The following is a 19072-nucleotide window of genomic DNA, read 5'->3' as shown; positions in this document are numbered from 1 at the left end:
AGCAGCAGATAGGCAAATGTATGTGGCCAGAGACAATATGAAATGTTCATGAAAAGTCACAGAACCATCTGAAAATTTGGGTGGGAGAAGGAACTATTTGAATGAGCTTCCACATTAAAATCTCCCTACACATACAAGAACTAGCATGTCTGCAAACACCAGCTCCAGCCTTCTTGCGAAGACAGCAGATTTCCACATGCAGGGAAATTTTGATGCAAGGGTGCTATTGAACAAGCAGTTTCCTGTATGTGAATTTATTATTTGATATATATCCCACCTTTCCTCCCAGGATTGGATTCAATTCCCACTGAATCCAAGGTGGTCAAGTCCTAACTGAGGAACTGTACCCAATTCTCAGTGTGGCTATAAAGACTGCACCTGCACTGGTGCTTGAAAGGCTCTCCAACAACCATGCCTCCGTGCATATGGCTGCAACATGCATTTGCTCAACATGATGCTCAACAAATGATGAGTTCACTGCTCTGCCCTCTCCTCGTGGCCTCTCTTCCAAGAGTCCATGAGATGGCAACAATTTCCTCCTTAACAATGCAGCAAGCAAGGGAAAAGGAGAGGCAGCAGCCCTGAGAAACACAAAATGGCACACTGGTGAGAACAGAGGGCTGACCTGACCTGGAGAGGGCAAGCCTGTTTCCCTCGTTAACGGGAACACAGGATGCTGTCATTGGTCTATCTAGCTCACTACTGCCTACACTGACTGGCAGTGATCCCCCACTTCCCTGTCCTACCTGGAGATGCTGCCAGGGATTGAACCTGAAACCTTCAGGATGCAAAACAGATGGTCTACCACAGAGCCACGGCCCTTCCTCAGAACTGAGGAGCAAGGTCCCTGCTCACAGCGATACTCCCCAAACAGCCACGGTTCTGCCAACCCATACCTTTGATGGAACTGTGCCCATGATGTAGGATGAGGGTTCGGAGCTGTGACATCATGAGATCTGGTATGCCCACATTGGCTGGGAGTTGTAATCTAAAATTTCTGGAGGGCACCAGGTTGGTGAAGTCTGCTCTAAGCCATACAACGGAAGATAGCACAGCAGACCCTCCTTTGCGCTAGGGTGGAGCGGGTTGCCTTGACTGTTTGATATTTGAGACTGAGCTTTGTAACAAGATGGGTCTTGACGGGTCAAGCAAGCTACTTTGTTTTCTTAATTTTCTCCTCTCCCCCTGCCGCCACAGTCATCTTAGGAGCTCTTGCCATTTCATCGCCACCAGCACCAGACAGAGGCAGAGCTGCACTTCTCCCCAATGAAATGTTGGCATTTTCCTTTACATCGAAATAAGAGAATCACATTTTCCTCCCTTCCCACCACAGAGGGTATCCCTTTCTATTAAAAACAAATGAACCCACAGTGCTGAAAATTTGCTAGCGCCAACTTAGGGGGCAGAACTCTTACTTTGACTTCAAACAACTGAGGAGGAGGAGGACAACTGGCCAAAAGTATTATGAGGACTTTTGTCCATTGCTTGAAACTACCGATGCTAAACTTCCTTGATTCTCATTAGTCAGGGATACACACACAAAGTTACTGGGAGTAGAAAAGAGATAGCTTTTTTACCGCCTGGGTTTCTCACTTCACAGGCTCTGGGTATATGTTCAGAGCATCTTTTCAGCACTGCTAGAGGTGTTAACACATCAACAGAACATCTTTACTACCTGAAAATGTGGAGCAACTTACCTTCTGCACAATTAATCCTAATAGTTCAGTGCTCCTTTGAAAGAGGTTCAGGGGCCAGGACAGGGAGACCTTGGAGAGGAATGACACTTGGATTTACTTGAGTGAACTATTCTTTTTGACAGCTGGGTGCAAAATGCTTATTGCACATAGATTTATTCTCTTTGTAGCACTTATTTACAACTACAATGACAGAAATGAATTCAATATTGAGAGAATCAAGGAAGTTTTGCCCAGTATGTTTTGCTTGGACCTGCTGGAGCTGTACGTTTTGAAGCAGAGTCCTTGCCAAAGGCACTTCAGCCATATGGCACAGGCTAAGAACTTAGCATAGCACTGCTAGACCTAAAACAACAAAAATACTCAAAACCTTCAACATTCCTCCCTCTGTATACTGGAAGAATAAGAGTCCGCTGACACACAGCAGGAAGCTCTCACAGCAAACTAAAATGGCATTCAGGGTCAACAAAACACCTTCCTTCTGGGGAAAGTCACTGAGTCCCAAAAAACACTTCTTTTCTAACAGGACTTACCTAAAATTTGGCATGATTTTCCAAACGACATAAAACAATGGTTCAGGGCTGAACGCTGTTTGGCTCCCTTGCCACAGAGCACACAGAGTCTTCCGAAACTCTTCTACCAATGAACTGGAGAGGAAAATTAAAGGAGTATTGTTAGGATGAACTTTTCCATAAGTTGTCTCTAACATTCCCACTAAGATGGTAAGCAAGCATATGTGGCAGGCAAAGTACAACGAGCTCTGGATACCTTGGGGGCATCCTAAGGGAGTAACAGTGGCACGGCCTGGGAAAGCAGGCACGGATCTCTGCCTTGATACTGACACAGCGTGGGCACCCACCGGGTCCTCCGGAGAGGCCTGCCCAGGCCGGAATGGGGGGAAGCTGCTGCTCGAGCTCTTCCAGATTCAACTGAGCACATGCAGCAGCCCAAGCAGTGGGTGCAGGCTGAGTGGGAGCTCTCTCCAGACCCAGACCAGGCCTGGCGGCAGCAGGAGGATCCTTTTCACTTGGGTTACCCACAGGGGAGCTGGTGCCCTGTCTGGATACCACAGTGGGTTCCATCAACAGCCATACTGAAGCGAGTGGGAGGAGTCACTACATGGCCATAAAAAGCTGCCACAGCACCTGTCACAGCTTGCAGAGTGGCCTGGGAGCATGCTGAGTGACTGGAGGGTTCAAGAGTACTGCCTTGGGAGACAGACATCAGATCAGTGGGGTCGGAACTGAACTTGAACTGCCAAATCCACTGCAGAAAGGGCTCACTCCTACTTGCCTTTGGGTGGCATTGCAGATCTATTGCAAAATACATGCCTTGTGGATTTTGGGCAATAACAGGCAGTCATTGCATGAAAAACCAACTGAACTCAATGGGACTTACTTCTGAGTAGACATGTATAGGATTGTGCTGTTAGTTTGCAACAGCCTTTCATGAAACCTTGCCTTGTTCTAATCGATTGCTCTGCAGTAACAGGTTGCAATGACACACCTATCTTTTGAGATGCACAGTTATGCTATGGAATACCTGCCATTTGAACATTGCCACTAAGACACCTATTCTCCACACTGTGGATTTAATGCCAACTATTCTATCAAATGCCTAAGTAATGTGGAAGAAAACCAATTTTTAGTACTTTGCCTGGTGTTTGGGGGCACAGTATAGATTTCCAAAGTATTATTTTGATTACCTAAATTGAAGCTTTGCCTGCACATGTATGTATATAGCTTTTTAGATAGCAAAGCATGCAAACAAAATGGTCACTTCTGGAATCAGACATTCTGGACTGGATGGACCCTAGGTCTGACCCAAAAGCAGGCCATGAGTACAATAACCATCTCCACCTTGTGTTCCACAGCAACTGCTATTTAGAGGCATACTACCTCAAAAAATCCTAATTATTTTTTAAACCAAGTGTAGGGATGTTGAATAATCAACAGGGGAACACACTGACTGACCAATATAAAATAAAAGGAAGATGGAAGCAATACACTGAAGAACTATATAAAAAAGATGCAAGGATGACAGATTCATTCATGGAGGAACCGCATGATGAAGAACCAGAGATTTTAGAATGGGAGGTGAAAGCTGATCTTAAAATACTTGGAAGAAACAAATCACCAGGAATAGATGGCATACCAATAGAGTTGCTACAAGCTACTGAGACTGAATTGGTACAAATATTGACAAAACTTTGCCAACAAATATGGAAAACTAAACAATGGCCCACAGACTGGAAGTGTTCAATATACATCCCAATTCCAAAGAAAAGGGATCCCAGGGAATGCAGTAATTATCAAACTATTGCCTTAATATCCCATGCATGTAAAGTAATGCTCAAGATTCTACAGCAAAAGGCTCTTACCATATATGGAACGAGAAATGCCAGACATCCAAGCTGGATTTAGAAAGGGAAGAGGTACTAGAGATCATATCGCAAACATACACTGGATAATCGAATGGACCAAGGAATTCCAGAAGGAAAGCACCCTGTGCTTTATAGATTACAGCAAAGCTTGTGTAGATCATGAAAAACTATGGAATGCTTTAAAAGATATGGGGGTGCCCTGATGCGCAACCTATACTCTGCACAAGAGGCTACTGTAAGGACAGAATATGGAGAAACTGATTGGTTTCCAATCAGAAAGGGTGTGAGACAGGGGTGTATTTTATCACCCTATTTATTTAATCTATACGCAGAACACATCATAAGGAAAGCGGGATTGGACCAAGAAGAAGGAGGTGTGAAAATTGAAGGGAGAAATAGCAATAATTTAAGATATGCAGATGATACCATACTACTAGCAGAAACCAGTAATGATTTGAAATGAATGCCGATGAAAGTGAAAGAGGAAAGCACAAAAAAAGGACTACAGCTGAATGTCAAGAAGACTAAAGTAATAACAGAAGATTTATGTAACTTTAAAGTTGACAACGAGGACATTGAACTTGTCTAGATTATCAATACCTTGGCACAGTCTTTAACTGAAATGGAGACAATAGTCAAGAAATCAGAAGAAGGCTAGGACTGGGGAGGGCAGCTGTGAGAGAACTAGAAAAGGTCCTCAAATGCAAAGGTGTATCACTGAACGCTAAAGTCAGGATCATTCAGACCATGGTCTTCCCGATCTCTATGTATAGATGTGAAAGTTGGACAGTAAAAAAAAGTGGATAAGAGAAAAATCAGCTTATTTGAAATGTGGTGCTGGAGGAGAGCTTTGCAGATACCATGGACCATGAAAAAGACAAATAATTGGGTGTTAGAACAAATTAAACCAGAACTGTCACTAGATGGTAAAATGATGAAACTGAGGTTATCATCCTTTGGACACATAACGAGAAGACATGATTCACTAGAAAGGACAATAATGCTGGGAAAAACAGAAGGAAGTAGAAAAAGAGGAAGGCCAAACAAGAGATGGATTAATTCCATAAAGGAAGCCACAGACCTGAACTTACAAGATCTGAACAGGGTGGTTTATAACAGACGCTATTGGAGGTTGCTGATTCATACAGTCGCCATAAGTTGTAATTGACTTGAAAGAACAAAACAAACAACATTGCACAATAGAAAAGCTCACATACATGGAGCTTTCCCTCATAAACTGAACTAACCTGCAGACTCGCCCTTTGAAGGATCAGCCTCTTATGAGAAGAGACAGTTTTGGCCAAGAAATCAATTTAGTATTTTTAAAGCTTCTGTCGTTATTTAAATATATACGTCCTGCTCTTAATTTAGGCCCACTAACATGAACTGGTCTCATTCACTTTCTCCATCTTGTTGGGAGGATGAGCAATATTATTCCCAATTCACAGATGGAAACCAAGACCAAGAGTGTGATTTGCCCGAGGGCTGGGTTGAAGACTTGAATCTCTTCTGGGGAGAAAGTTAGCTAGCAAATCAGGCTGTAGCACATTTATTTGAAAGTAGGGTTGCCCTGATCATCTCAGGTCACTGGGTAGATAGAATGGAGGATTTTCAATCAGATGGCCAGAGAAAGACCACATCCACAGAAGCCACTTCCTCAGAAAAAGACCTACCTGACCCCACAGAAATTATTAGACTACTCTTCTAGTTTATCAAACTCAGTTATCAAATTAGACTATGTCAAACTTTTGCCACCTTATTGGTTAGAAACGTTTTACACTACTAAACCAATCCTATTCACGATAGTTCTGGCTTATGTGAATTTGTTCTTGTAGTCATATTTGCCCTTATATCCTTCCACATGGCTAAATTAATCTACCTTTTCGCTAGGCTACACAGTGGCTTGATTTCATTTCCACTCTCAAGGGTAAACCTCCCCCCCCCACTTTCCAGAATGTATTTTATTTATTTTACTGTATTTACACAGGGCCAATCAAGCACACCTGAACAGTCAGCCATCCAGAAGACTGCTATGTTCCTTTTTAAAACTCCACACAAATGGCCTGTCACAAATTGGGAGCAGCCATGTGGCCCAAATTCAGAGGAGATGATGCTGCAAGTTTTTGCCTCTTGAATGACATCGTACACTTGGTCACAATGGTTTCCCCGTGCCTATCCCTATACACGTGGGTGGCAGAACCACAGTGCTGATTCCATGGGGCAGCAACATCATGAACTGCATTCCACACACCGGCAAATACTAAGAGAGAGAGTAAATAATCAATGGGAATAAACTGTAATTCAGTTTAGGTCTATTGCTCCTCGATAGATTTCTTCTACCCAGTTCAACAGATCATCAACGTTTGAGGTCTTATTACTGTGTCAAGCTTTAATCCCTAGTCACAACTGAGCCATTTACGGCATGCAATATGAAGAACCACTCTGAGCAGCCAGATTTGTCACCAATTCCAAATATTAATATTTAAGACAGCAGCTTTCACTACTCAGATATCTGGTTACCTACTTATCCTTGGATCAACACAAGAGCACACGAAAGCCTGTCTGCTTCTTTCAGTATTAGGTGCCTGCCTGTCCTACTTCCTGCTCCCTGGAACTGAACTGACTTACATGCTGTTATCCCCTTGGCTCCGGGTATGGTAAGTTCGCCGGCCTGCAGTCTTTCCATTCCGAAGCTCCACTGCAGGCAATTCTTTAAAGTAGCAACAGAACTGCTGAATGTTACTGTTGAAAGAAAGAAATGTGAATCAGAAGGAAGTAGCAGCAAGGGCAGGGGGAAAATTGAAGGCCTTCACTGTTTCCATGGTAACCCAACAATGAATAACTGTAGGGCAGCTTTAAAACACACACACACCAAAATACATAAACATTCTAGGACTGCATCTTGAATTCCTGCATGTTAACCATACCTTGACATGAACCTACATAATACAGATTCTGTTTTCTAACACCACAGAGAATATAATCTGCAAAACATATTGCAGGATTTTGCCAGCTAGAGATACACCACTGGTGGGAATGCAAACGAACACAAGTTGCACTGCAAAACTGGGACTTACGGGTGTGTAGATAAAGAGACTCTTCAGATGCACAGTACTTAGCAGTCCGTCCTAGTCTCATAAGACATCACAGAGTACATACACACACGCCCCAACTGAGCCCAAGAAACCATTTAGGGATTTATCGTATCAAAGGATGGGTACCTGAGTGACTGAAGAATTGCATTCATGAAACACGTGTTACCCAGGTTCCGAAGTCCTGTAGCACACAGGACTGCAGTGCTCCCCTGTGAAGCAGAGAAATCAAAGCAAACCAGTCACCTCACAAGAGGCTAGCCATCTTCAACCCACCTGGAAAGCAGCCCCTCCCTTAGGGGGAGGGCTACCTGCCTACATCAAGATTTCCCATATTACAAATGAAGTGTTCATTCAATAATGGCAAGCTACAGAAAATTTAGAACACAGGAAATCATGAATTTGAGTCAGGCCCATCTACGTTGCTTGTAAAAGCTCTGTCACAAACCCAGATTTCAGCAGCAGAGTGCCCACTAGGGGATCAAAGCACCAGTGCTTTCAGGTGATTCCAGCTGGGTTGAGAACACCAGTGACCCTGAATGCCCCTATGGGCAAACAGAGAATGAATAAATTAATAATACAGTATGAGTAAAGTTGACTTGTCTTTTTAGGCCAACCTATGTAAGCAAAATAGGACTTGTTGATATTTTCTATCCTGCCTGTACTCTGAGACTGAGAGACTTGGTTCAAGGTCACACAGGGGAGCTTTATGACAAAACCAGGGATTTCATTTTATTTGTTACTTGGTTCGTCATCTGATTTGTTTGACACCTTGGGATCCTTCAGGAAATTAAGCAGTGTAGATTTTTTAAAAAATAAATAAAACAGTTGAATGCAGGTTTCCCCCAGGCCATGTCTGGGAAGCCTGCACCCCAATTTTATATGGCCCAGAGTGGGCTCTCCAGGCCTATCAGCCACTGCACCCCAATCTAGGCTCTTTGAGCAGATAGAGGCACAGTGCCCAATCATAAGTCCAAGTGTGAGCACCAGCAAGGCAAGGCAGTGGTGAGAAGATCCTGTGAATGGTTGCTGCAGTCCCTTCTCCTCCCCTCACCAGCAGGATCACAGGCACCTGGGGCTTCTGCTGCTTCTACAGTCACTCTGGGGTGGGAAAGCTGCCTTGCCTTTGCCCTCCCTCACAAGGCACTCCCACCACCTGTGCCTGTCAAGAAGGCAGCACCACATGAAGGATTCCAACTGCCCCAAGAAATGAAGGCAGCCTGCTGGAAGCCCTGGGCTTGGGGGTGGGGGAGGAAGGCAGGGAGGAGAGAGATTTTTCTAAAAAGGTTCCCCTCAGGCCATTGACTCACAAAAACAAAATCAATCAGGATTTTATTGACTCACTGGCCTCCTGGTAGGCCACCGACCTTTGGTTTTAAAAAAAAGCTGCCCACCCCAGCTTCAGACAGAGCAGAATAGCAGGCAGGTATTAGGTACTTTGCAGAATAAGAGTTTCTACAAATTCAAAGCATTTTCATCAGCTGAAATAATGACCTTTGGAGGCTTTGGTGTTCAAAATAAGATGTATAATGACAAGCCTATTTCGAACCACAATTAAAAGCATGTGTACCACCACTGAAGATGTCACCCGAGAACCTTCAGGTAGTAACACATTACAAAGTTATGCTTGCAGCCCAAGACATTTACTTGAAAGTGAACGCCACTGCTTAACGAGATTTGCGCCCAAATGATCATTTTATAAACAATTATGTGGTACCTACATTTATTTTTAACAATTTGCTGTTTAGGGAGGAATTTTCCAGAAGTTTTCTTTTCCTATGTCGGTCTGCTGTAAAAGCTGAACTGTAGCAAATGAATAAATTGGTTGTTAAGACGGTTAAGAAACCCAAAGAGAACACACTAAAGATAAATGTGGCCACAATGTCTTGACTACTGCATATTCACATTTGCAGTGCTTCCTTTTCATGCAACCAAGAGACCTATTGTTGATTATAGAACCTATAATACAAAATTAACAGTCACCTTAAAATAGATTTTTGTATTTCCCACAGCACAAACTCAAATCCAGTTCTGTTTTCAACAGCATACAATCTCAAATTAATCTGATTAGGTTATGCTACAGCAGGTACCCTCAAGCATTCCCTAATTAGAGCAAAAACGTCAGATCTAAAACAACATACTCTGCTTTCTTGATCAAATATTGCTTGGAAGACAATTCCCACAAGTCCATCTCTACTCATACAAGCGTTGTTCTAAACATGACACTTCAGCTCACCAAAGCCAGCCAAATGAAACAACGCAACATCTGGAACCTCAAAACAGACTTCCGTTTTTGGATTCCAGGCCAGCACAAGGCATTTGGGATACAAGCCTAAGTCTAGGGTGACAGGTGCTTGGCACCATTAAGGCAGCACAGCGGAAGACAGATCCCTAACATGGGTACAATTCACCAGGAAGTCCTGCTGTGCAAGTCTCACAGAAACAAACAGGCACTGCACAAGACCACAGTGTGCTATTGCACAGCCCCTATTTATTTCCGTGAGATGTGCACAGGAGAATTTCACAGTGGATTTTGTTCCACACTGATTAGTGGAGGGCAGAAGCCTCTGGATTTTCAATATGTATGTTTCATATACAAAGGGCAAACTACTAAAAAGGAATACCATCACAATCCTGCACTATCCATGCCCACTTTCCGACAAAAGCATACATCTAGGATATTGCTTACTTTTCCAAATTTTGGAGGTGTTCTCGGACTTTCTGTACCAGGCTCAGCTTGGTATCATTCACTACAAAGTCATCACAGCGATAACTGCAGAGAAAATACACATTAATAAGCAAACTGATAGGCTTCAGCATAGCCTGATAATCATGACATCTGTACTCGGCTCATTTGAGTTTGTTAAACTGAACAGCGATTGCTGCTAAAAGAACCAAAAGCCAAATAGCACTCACCACCTCCTTTCAGATGCAGAGGTACAGAAATGTTCTTGCACTTGCTATCTAAGCAGACACAGCATTGAAAAAGACCCATTGTATTATAGAAGGAAATAAGTGGGACCTGCAAAAAATAAATAAACCTGATGCCCTGTATCCTTCCTTCCTAGCAGGAGTACTCCTATTCAGGGTTCCTATCAGCCAGCCATGACCTCTTCCAGGATGCAAAAAGCTGCAAACAGATCAAGCAGGGAATTCCACTCTCCCTCCCTCCTATCCTCATTTGCCATTTTCTCTTTTCCACCTGACATTCAACATCCCACAGTACTGAACACAATGGGGCTCTTTTGGGATTGTTGAGTTTTCGCATCCCCTTAAAAAAAAAAAAGCTCCCTCAAGTACACTAATTCCTCTCTTTTGTTACTCAACAATCCCATTTTGACTCCAATACTTTCGACACTTACTAGCCAAGTTTGCTCTTAACTAAAAGTGACTACTCTTACAGAACACCTTGGTAGCTCATGTATAAACTCTCATGAAGGCATTCTGGCTGCCACAGAATCCTCTATAGCTGTTGCATACCTCAGCAAGATAAGAAAAGCCTCTTGTGGTACATGTCCTCATTCTCACACAGCACTGTGGAGCAGGCCTGGCCTACTTGCACACCAGAGAGTGGGCAGTCCCCAGCACAGCAGCATGCATTGCTCAGCATGGCGCCACTTCAATCTATTTATTCGCAACAGAGACTTTCAGTCATTTAAGGGAGTTCTTCTAAACTCTCACTGCCTTCAGCAATAGTACCCATGAACTGAGCTGGAACCTGCTTGCAATTCTGAACACATGAAATTTAGAACACAATTTGTTACACAAAGCAATCTCATGGGAGCATCAGCTTTCTCATTATAAAGAAGGAGACTGTGATGTTCCTGTAAGTTAGCATCTGTAAATATGGTAAGTGTAGGTCTATTGGGTGATGTATGGTAAATGACTGAGAGAGAAAGGGGGAATACATGGGTGAGAAGCTGAAGTGTGCTGGATGATGATTGGCTGAGTGGCTGGCTGGCTGAAGGTATAAATGGAGGTTGGTGAGTGATGAGGGGGAGAGAGAGTTGGAGAGTCGGTTAGAGAGTCAGTTGGAGAACGGTTGATGAGTTGGTTGGCAGAGTTCTGAGGGAAGTTTGGATTGGATTTGGCTGATATTTAAAGAGGATATATACAGAAACATAAAGAGTGACCATATATGAAACCATACGCTTGTGAAACATTCCTAAAGTAATCTTGTTATTTCCTGTTATTAGTAAATAAATACTTCTTTGGTTTACCAAAGGCCTGATCCTTGGCTGGGGAATATACAGACCAGAAGGGAGGGCAAGGTAATTACCAAGGCTGAACAGAAACAGTATCTAATGGTGGCAGCAGTGAAGGGAGAAATTGTAACAAGTCAGGTATCCAGAGCAACCCAGAGTTGTATGCTTTATATATAAAGATACAAGGGGGTTGGGAACAGCATAAGCACACAGTCACAAAAGTAACCAGCTAGAGAGAGACTCAGACAAAGTCTCTGGGAGTATTGGTTACAGGATGTGACTGGTGGTGCTGCCTAGCAGTGGGATCTAGTGAGATCTGTGCTAGAGCGGAGTGAGAAACCATATAAAGGACAGTCCGGACTGGTGGTGTCCCTGGTGGTGCCTAGTGAAAGGCAGTAGCCACAAGCAGGTGGGAACCTGACAGGGAGAACCAGGGAAGGTCGTCACAGAGACATCTACTACGCATGGGAACAGAAATGAGAAAGGTTCTCAGGAGGGGTTCATGGAGAGAAGCTCTTGTGGCTTTTATCGCTTGCTGCTCGTTCCTCTCTTGCATTATTAGCTTATTTCTCCCCTAACTCTATAATACCCCTCACTAGATCTTTCTTCCTGCCACTAGTATGAATCATGATTGACGTTTAATTTCACAAAACGTACAATCAACATTTCTGCAAAATAGGTTATTTGCATAATTCAATCTAATACAAGCACAAAAGTGGAGTTCTGCTTGGTACCAGTTCTCCAATCCTTAAAAAAGACACGGCCAGAGTAGATGCCGTCTTAGCCTCTTGCAGCAAAAAGATCAGTCACATGGTACCTTGAAGATTAACAAAAGTATTACAGCATACTTTTGTGGACCAGAAACCACAACATAAGATGCATGAAGTTTTATCCGAAGTTACAGGTATGGGTGGATGTGTGTGCGCAAACAATGAGATCAGATTGTGATATTATTTACCTGCATTTCATTTCCCTGTTTCCATAGAATCATAAAATAGTAGAGTTGGAAGACTCCTATAAGGCCATAGAGTCCAACCCTCTGCTGAATGCAGGAATCCAACTTAAAGCATACCTGACAGGAGGCTGTCCAGCTGCCTCTTTAATGCCTCCAGTGTTGGAGAGCCCACCACCTCCCTAGGTCATTGGTTCCATTGTCATTCCGCTCTTAGGAAGTTTTTCCTGATGTTTAGCTGAAATCTGGCTTCCTGTAACTTGAGCCCATTATTCCGTGTCCTAGACTCTGGGAAGATCTAGAAGAGATCCTGGTCGTCCTCTGTGGGGCAACCTTTCAAGTACTTGAAGAGTGCTATCATATCTTCCCTCAGTCTTCTCTTCTCAAGCCTAAGCATGCCCAGTTCTTCAGTCTCTCCTTATAGGGCTTTGTTTCCAGTTTCCTAATCATCCTTGTTTCCACATCCTATGTGCGTCCTTTTGTTTTGCTTTCAGTCATCTCTAAGCTTTTTGTGAAACCACACTGGCTTCTTCTGCGGTCTTCCACCTTTTTTCCTTGTTAGAATTATTTGCAATTATGCCTTTAGAATTTTTTTTTTTTAGAAACTTCCACCCATCTTGGACTCCTTTTCTCATTACTTATTTTTCATTGTTCTAAGTTTACTAAAATTTGCTTTCCTGAAATCTAGGGTGCAAGTATGACTACACTAAAGAATCAAGTACTCAAGTATAACATGGTAACGTTCCCCCAGAGTTCCCATAACTGCCACATCATCCACTAAGTCGTCTCTATTGGTTGAGAATCAAATCAAGGATGGCTGATCCACTAGTTCCTTCCTCCACTTTCTGTAGTAGAACGTCAACAGCAACACAAGTCAGGAATTTATTGGAGGGGCCATGTTTGGCAGAATTTGTCTCCCAACTAATATTGGGGTAACTGAAGTTCCCCATTACTGCTACATGATGCCTCTCTGAAACACTGGCAATTTGCTTTTCAAGTTTCATCCTTGTCTTCTCCTTGAATGGGTGGTCAAGTCATAGACTCCAACCACCACATTCCTTTTATTCCTTGCCCTGTTTGTTTTAATCCAGATGCTCTTGATGGGGCTACCAAGTTAATGCTCTTGTATTTCTATGCACATATATGCTTTTTTAACATATAGTGTGACTCTGCCTCCCTTTCTATTCCTTCTGTTCTTTCAATTGCTATATTCCAGGCATGGGAGTCATCCCACCAAGTTTCAGTTATACCTATCAAGTTGTATTTACCCTTATCCTGTATTAAGAGTTCGTGTTCCTTCTGTTTCCTTCCCATACTCTGGACATTAGTATATAAACATCGAAGACCATGTGATTTATGGTCTGGCTTCCTTCCTACATTTTTATGAAAACTATTATTGGGCCCCATTAGAGCTGTTCTCTCAGTTCCTGTGCATAAGCCTTTGACAATTGCTAGAACCTCTAAATTTACATCTTTCTCCCCCTTAGGATTCAGTTTAAAGCCCTCCTGATGAATTTCTCCATGCTGTGGCCAAACACATTCTTCCCAGTCCTTGTGAGGGGCAATCCATCACTTACCAGCAGTCCATCTTTCAGGAAGTGTCGCCCAAGGTCCCAGAATCCAAATCTCTCGTGTTGGCACCACCTTCATAGCCAATCATTCACCCGGAGTATTTCCCCTCCCCCTTTCCACTCTGGAAGTACTGGAAGGATGAATGAGAAAACTATCTGGGCTACAAAATCTTTGAGTTTCCTTCCCAGAGCTTCAAAGTCTGATGTGATTTCATTGTAGCTGCACTTGGCAGTATCATTTGTTCCCACATGGATGAGAAGGGTTACTTGTCAGTGGGCATTTTGACTGTTCGCAATCCTTCCATCACATCTCCAGGGAGACAGCATACCTGGTGAATCCATGGGTCTTCTCAGCATACTTGGGTTTCAATCCCTCACAGCAGAGTCTCCCAATACTACTACTCTTCTCTTGTTGTTGTAGGGTATGGTTTCATTGCCTCTGCTTGATTGAGCTTCAGACCCTCGTTCGCTGTCCCACTGGGTCTCCTGTAATTCTTCCTCTGCAGGCTGTCCTCCAGTCTCATCCTCAAGTACTGAAAGCAGTTCCACCAGTGCAGGACCTCTTCTGTTCCTGTCACTCTTTTCCACAGAGTTTCCTCCACTTGTTTTTTCCTCTCCTCAACACTCTCCTCTTCTGCTTCAACTTGCTGTTGTTCTTCCACCTCCTATACTTCTCTTTGCTGTTCCAGCGTTCTGTCTTCATCTTCTCTTATAACCTTGAGTTTGGCCACCTACTGTTCCAGGCCTCTCACCATTTTCTTCCAATTGCACAATCCACTTGCATTTGTTGCACATGTACACCATGTTGTTCTCAGCCAAGAAACGAACACTGCATACCACACCACCACCGGAGTGTCCTTTCCATCAATAGTGTCTATTACCTTTTTGTTTCTATCTTTCTACTTCTATTGGAATGGCATGTGCTTTGTCCTGTCCTCCTCGAACAGGAGAGTCCCACTGGTATATAATGCATGTTACACAAAATATTTTTGTTAGGGACCTCCCCCTTGACCTCTGCCACCAATGTTCAATTCACACCCCACCCCCAAACTGCATGTATACATCTGTGTAATGCAGGATAACATTTCAAGCATCTGATGAAGTGATTCTAGTTCATGAACATTTATACATCCCTCTTGTAATTATCAAAGATTGCATAACATGCCAAGATGCAGAATGTTCTATGGATATACTAAGCAAACTCGTATAGTTTTGCAAAGCATTCTCCTTTCTACTTTTATTATATTTTTTTGGGACCTTGGTTCCAAGACCCATATCTCATGATCCCCATAATTGCTAAAAATGGCTGTACGTCAAGCTGGGGGCTGAATGCACAGCAAGGAGAACTTTCAGTGCTTGAACTCTCTTCGAATACTTGACATTTTTAACTTTTAATTCACAAAATCAAGTAAACTTTCTACTTTGAAAGCAGTAGGTATTAAAATTCTGGTTAACCTTGAATACCCTCCTCCATTCCATCTACTGAAGGCCACATTGGAAAGGTATTATGAGTTGGAAAAGTGAGGCTGAACTGTACATTTTACAGGGCTGGAACAGTAAAGTTTATATGTCTGCTATGATATCAAGAGGAGTTTGCTATGGCTGCTGTAGAAACTGTGGAACCCCATTCTTTGCACAGTTTCCCCACATTCTGAGCATCTTTCAGGACATGGTAAATTTGGGCTGGCTTTTAATGGCTAAGGTTAAGCAGGTATGTGATGTTTTAATCCAGCAAAATACTTTCCTGGAGTCTACAAAGCAGGTCGTATAAGGACAGACTGAATTACCTGGGTGTGCTTAGCTAGTAAGTGGGGCATAAAAAGCCTCAAGGGAGGCAAGTGGGATGGGAAGAAGACAGCTGCTTTTAATTCACAAACGTGGCTTATAATGTCTCTTTGCCGTCCCACTGATAGCATGATGGAGGAAAGGCCTGAGAATATTGCTAGGGAAAATCATATGGTTATTACCATGCTGACAACAATGCCTACCCACAAAAGGATGACTGCCATCAGCAGGATCCATAACTACTATGTGGAAAGAAGTTGCACACATTGCCCAAAGAGGAATGGAAGCAGCTGAAGAGGTACAGGAACCACACCACTCCTGGTCACATGCAAATCAGGCTTCAACAAAACACAAGGGGGAGTAATGCTGACTTATAGCACAGTGCCATAAAATGTGGACATGTGATGATTCAGAACAGCTACATGTGTGAGTGTGCATGCACATATGCATGAAAGAGACCTCAAAGACAGACCAGCTTTACATAGAGCTAATTTAACAAATACTTTATTGAGAGATCACAGCGGCTCTGTTCAGACGAAATGCTGATTTACAGAAGCCCCAAGGACACACCCTCTCTCTCCCTTCATATTTCTGAAGGTTTTTTGCAAACTGTGATTTGCATTTGCCCTACAAGCCAGAATTGCAAACCACGATCGAGTACTGGTTTGAAGTGAGCCAGTGTCTCATTGAAGTATTTGTTAAATACACTCTACAGAAGTTTGTAAAATTTGTTTATTTCAGCTGGCCTTTGGAAATCAGGTTAAAAAACAAACTTGGAATCTTCTACAAAAGGGTGAGGAAATTTCAATGAACTGGACAAAATGCTATTCCATAAAGGCGAGGGTTGTTGCTTTTATTATTTACCCCAAGCGCTGAAGTTAGGGTGGGATAAACATATAAATAAAAAGTAAACACACTGCTCAGCTTGTACAGAATAGTGGTTAACAGAATGAGTTGGGAAGCAGAAAATCCCAAGTTCAGCTCTTACCATTAGATGGCCTTAGGTAAACATCTCAACGTTCATCCACCACCTGCTATATGGGGATAATTCTGGCCTAACTTACAGGACTGTTGGAGGTATTTCCTATATAATGGGAAGCACTTTGAACACTCGTAAAGCATTATTTAAATGCTATCAGTACTAAATGAAATGCTTTGGAGAAAAAAAACTTACCAGAATGTACTGTAAGTACTGCAGTCCATGCACACCGTGTGTTGAATTTTCTCTTGCTTTTCTGCTTTTTTGTGGTTAGTTAAAGAAACCTGGGCCTCTTCATAATGCTTCTTTGCATGGCCATTTACGTATCTTAAAGGAAGGGGGGAAAGGCAGGAAGTTTTCAAGAGCCTTTCTCTCAAATAGTATCTTGCATATCTCTAACAAGCAAATGAATAACTGCAACAGCATTAACCGTGCTATCCTGTTTATTGTTTAATTTCACTCAGATTTGAAGTGCTAACACCCATTAGGTTTTGCTCCAGCAGAATTAGACACCTTTTACCTTTGTACATTTTGAAGGGTTTTATTTTGTTAGTCCAATAAAAGTCATAAGCCCTGCAATTTTTTGTACTTCCCAGATTAACAGTAATTTTAATTGTAGAGCGACACTTTGTTAAGTCTTCTCTTTCTAAATCATTTTTCATCTAAACATGATTTCAGGAGGAAAGAAATGGATTTCTGTTTTTAAGTAGCAGCTTATTACTGCAGGAGCAGAGAGTAGCAAATAGACATGCCCCCAGCAGGAGCATCTCCTTGTGGGGAATCTGTGTGTGAATGTCATTTAATTTAGGGAGTGACTTCTATTTCCTCAGCAAAGGTCCCCTAATCTCCATGCCAGATTTGTGGGCATTCAACATTTTTTGGCAAAGATGAACGCTTAAAACTAGCAGTGGCCAATCTTTTTGGTCAAGTGTAATGCAAGGGAAAGCCAAAGCAAGATCCTGCTACTCTAGTGTGCAGTTTAAAATCAATGTGGGATGATTATGAAGGACAAAATGACTCCCTACACTATTCCCAATGTAGATTTCATACCCACCTTCCACAGTGGACAGCTGAGCAAGTCAGGCAGATCCAAGGACTTTTATTAGATCGGCACACTGTTGGACAAGAAAAGAGGAGAGAAGCTAAACAGACTGTTGTATGGTTACATAAGCCAATTGTTTAGTTATACACATCTCTTTCAGTAATTATATAAAATACTACCTCTCACAGCATCAACTGATTAGTAGCTCCTGAAAACCAGAGGAGGCAGCTGACCAAATGAGGGTGGACTGTATGTGAGAGTTGGAGAGTGAATGGATTATTTTAAATGCACATTTTCCATCCTTATAACTCTATCAGATGTTTCCCATTTCACACACCTCTTTCCTACTATCTTGTAAGCTTTTCTGTTTAGCATGTTTAATTATCTAGCGTTAAGTTCAGGATAAAATATCAGAAAAATCAATTACCTATTATAATCAAGATCACAATGTGATTACTTTAGTCTTTCCACATAATCCTGAACTACTCCAGTTTTAAGTGTTAAAACTGGTTACTGAATTTTACTGGTGTGAACCAGAACCAAACTGAAACAGCTACAATTAGCAACTGAACCATAACCAATGTAAAAAATTGAGTGTTTTGACATGATAACATCCAGTTATGTTCAGGCATCAATACTATGAAGCACTGAGGTGCACAGTAGCATCATGCACTCCATTTAAAATTGTGATTAAAATCCAATATACTGGAAAGGAAACAGAAACCAAGATAAGCCGCATGGTAATGATCAGATGCCATACATTTCTAATGAGAACAGCCTGTTTTGCATGGGATGGAGATTAGTGGCTACTAAAATGAGATTTTGCACTCCTGCTCTGATTGATTTGAAGATCTGGGTCACTTTCTTGATGCACTGAGAATGTGAGAAGAAACAATCTCATTTTGCACCAGTCACAATCTACAAATGGTCTCCAAAGCAGAGTCCATAAGGAATGCAAAATGGTGGCCAAGCCTTGAGAGCCTGAAGTAATGAATTTTTTCCTAATTTTGAGTTAGAGGAAAAGGTCAGCCACTTCCTTCTCAGATAATCGAAGTGTTCCTAGCTACCAACTCCAACTGACTTTGAAGGTGTACCAATGCAGAAGACAGACCATAGTCCATTAATGGACCACTAGTCAATTTTTAATTAACCACTTTCCTCTGAAACTCTAGAACAGAGGTTCAGTTTGACCTATGAGGCCATTTTCCACAACCCACGCCCACCTATCAATCAGCTGACATAACTTGCTATTGCAAAATTGAATTCTGCCTTGCCTGTGCATGCCAGTTCCAAGCAGGGGGCAAGTATTGACAGCCAATAACCTCCACTTGTCAGGTGACAAGCAGGGGAGTTAAATCCTGCCTACTGG

The 19072-nt window shown here is 42.5% G+C and overlaps 1 protein-coding gene across 5 annotated transcripts in view; it reads right to left on the bottom strand.

Moving 5' to 3' along the window:
- The window catches only part of USP3 (ubiquitin specific peptidase 3), a 160338-nt gene that overhangs the window by 16608 nt on the left and 124658 nt on the right, over window positions 1-19072 (bottom strand). For all 5 annotated transcript variants that reach the window (XM_061594930.1, XM_061594932.1, XM_061594931.1 and 2 more), the window contains 7 exons: window positions 17716-17776; window positions 16857-16988; window positions 9859-9942; window positions 8891-8972; window positions 7299-7381; window positions 6706-6819; window positions 2228-2341 (listed from right to left, as the gene is read on the bottom strand). In XM_061594930.1, coding sequence (XP_061450914.1) covers window positions 2228-2341; window positions 6706-6819; window positions 7299-7381; window positions 8891-8972; window positions 9859-9942; window positions 16857-16988; window positions 17716-17776 — 670 coding nt within the window. The remainder of the gene's footprint in view (window positions 1-2227; window positions 2342-6705; window positions 6820-7298; window positions 7382-8890; window positions 8973-9858; window positions 9943-16856; window positions 16989-17715; window positions 17777-19072) is intronic.

This window comes from Rhineura floridana, chromosome 14, assembly GCF_030035675.1.
Source record: "Rhineura floridana isolate rRhiFlo1 chromosome 14, rRhiFlo1.hap2, whole genome shotgun sequence".
Taxonomy (NCBI): Eukaryota; Metazoa; Chordata; class Lepidosauria; order Squamata; family Rhineuridae; genus Rhineura; species Rhineura floridana.
This window is presented reverse-complemented; position numbering and strand designations above follow the sequence as displayed.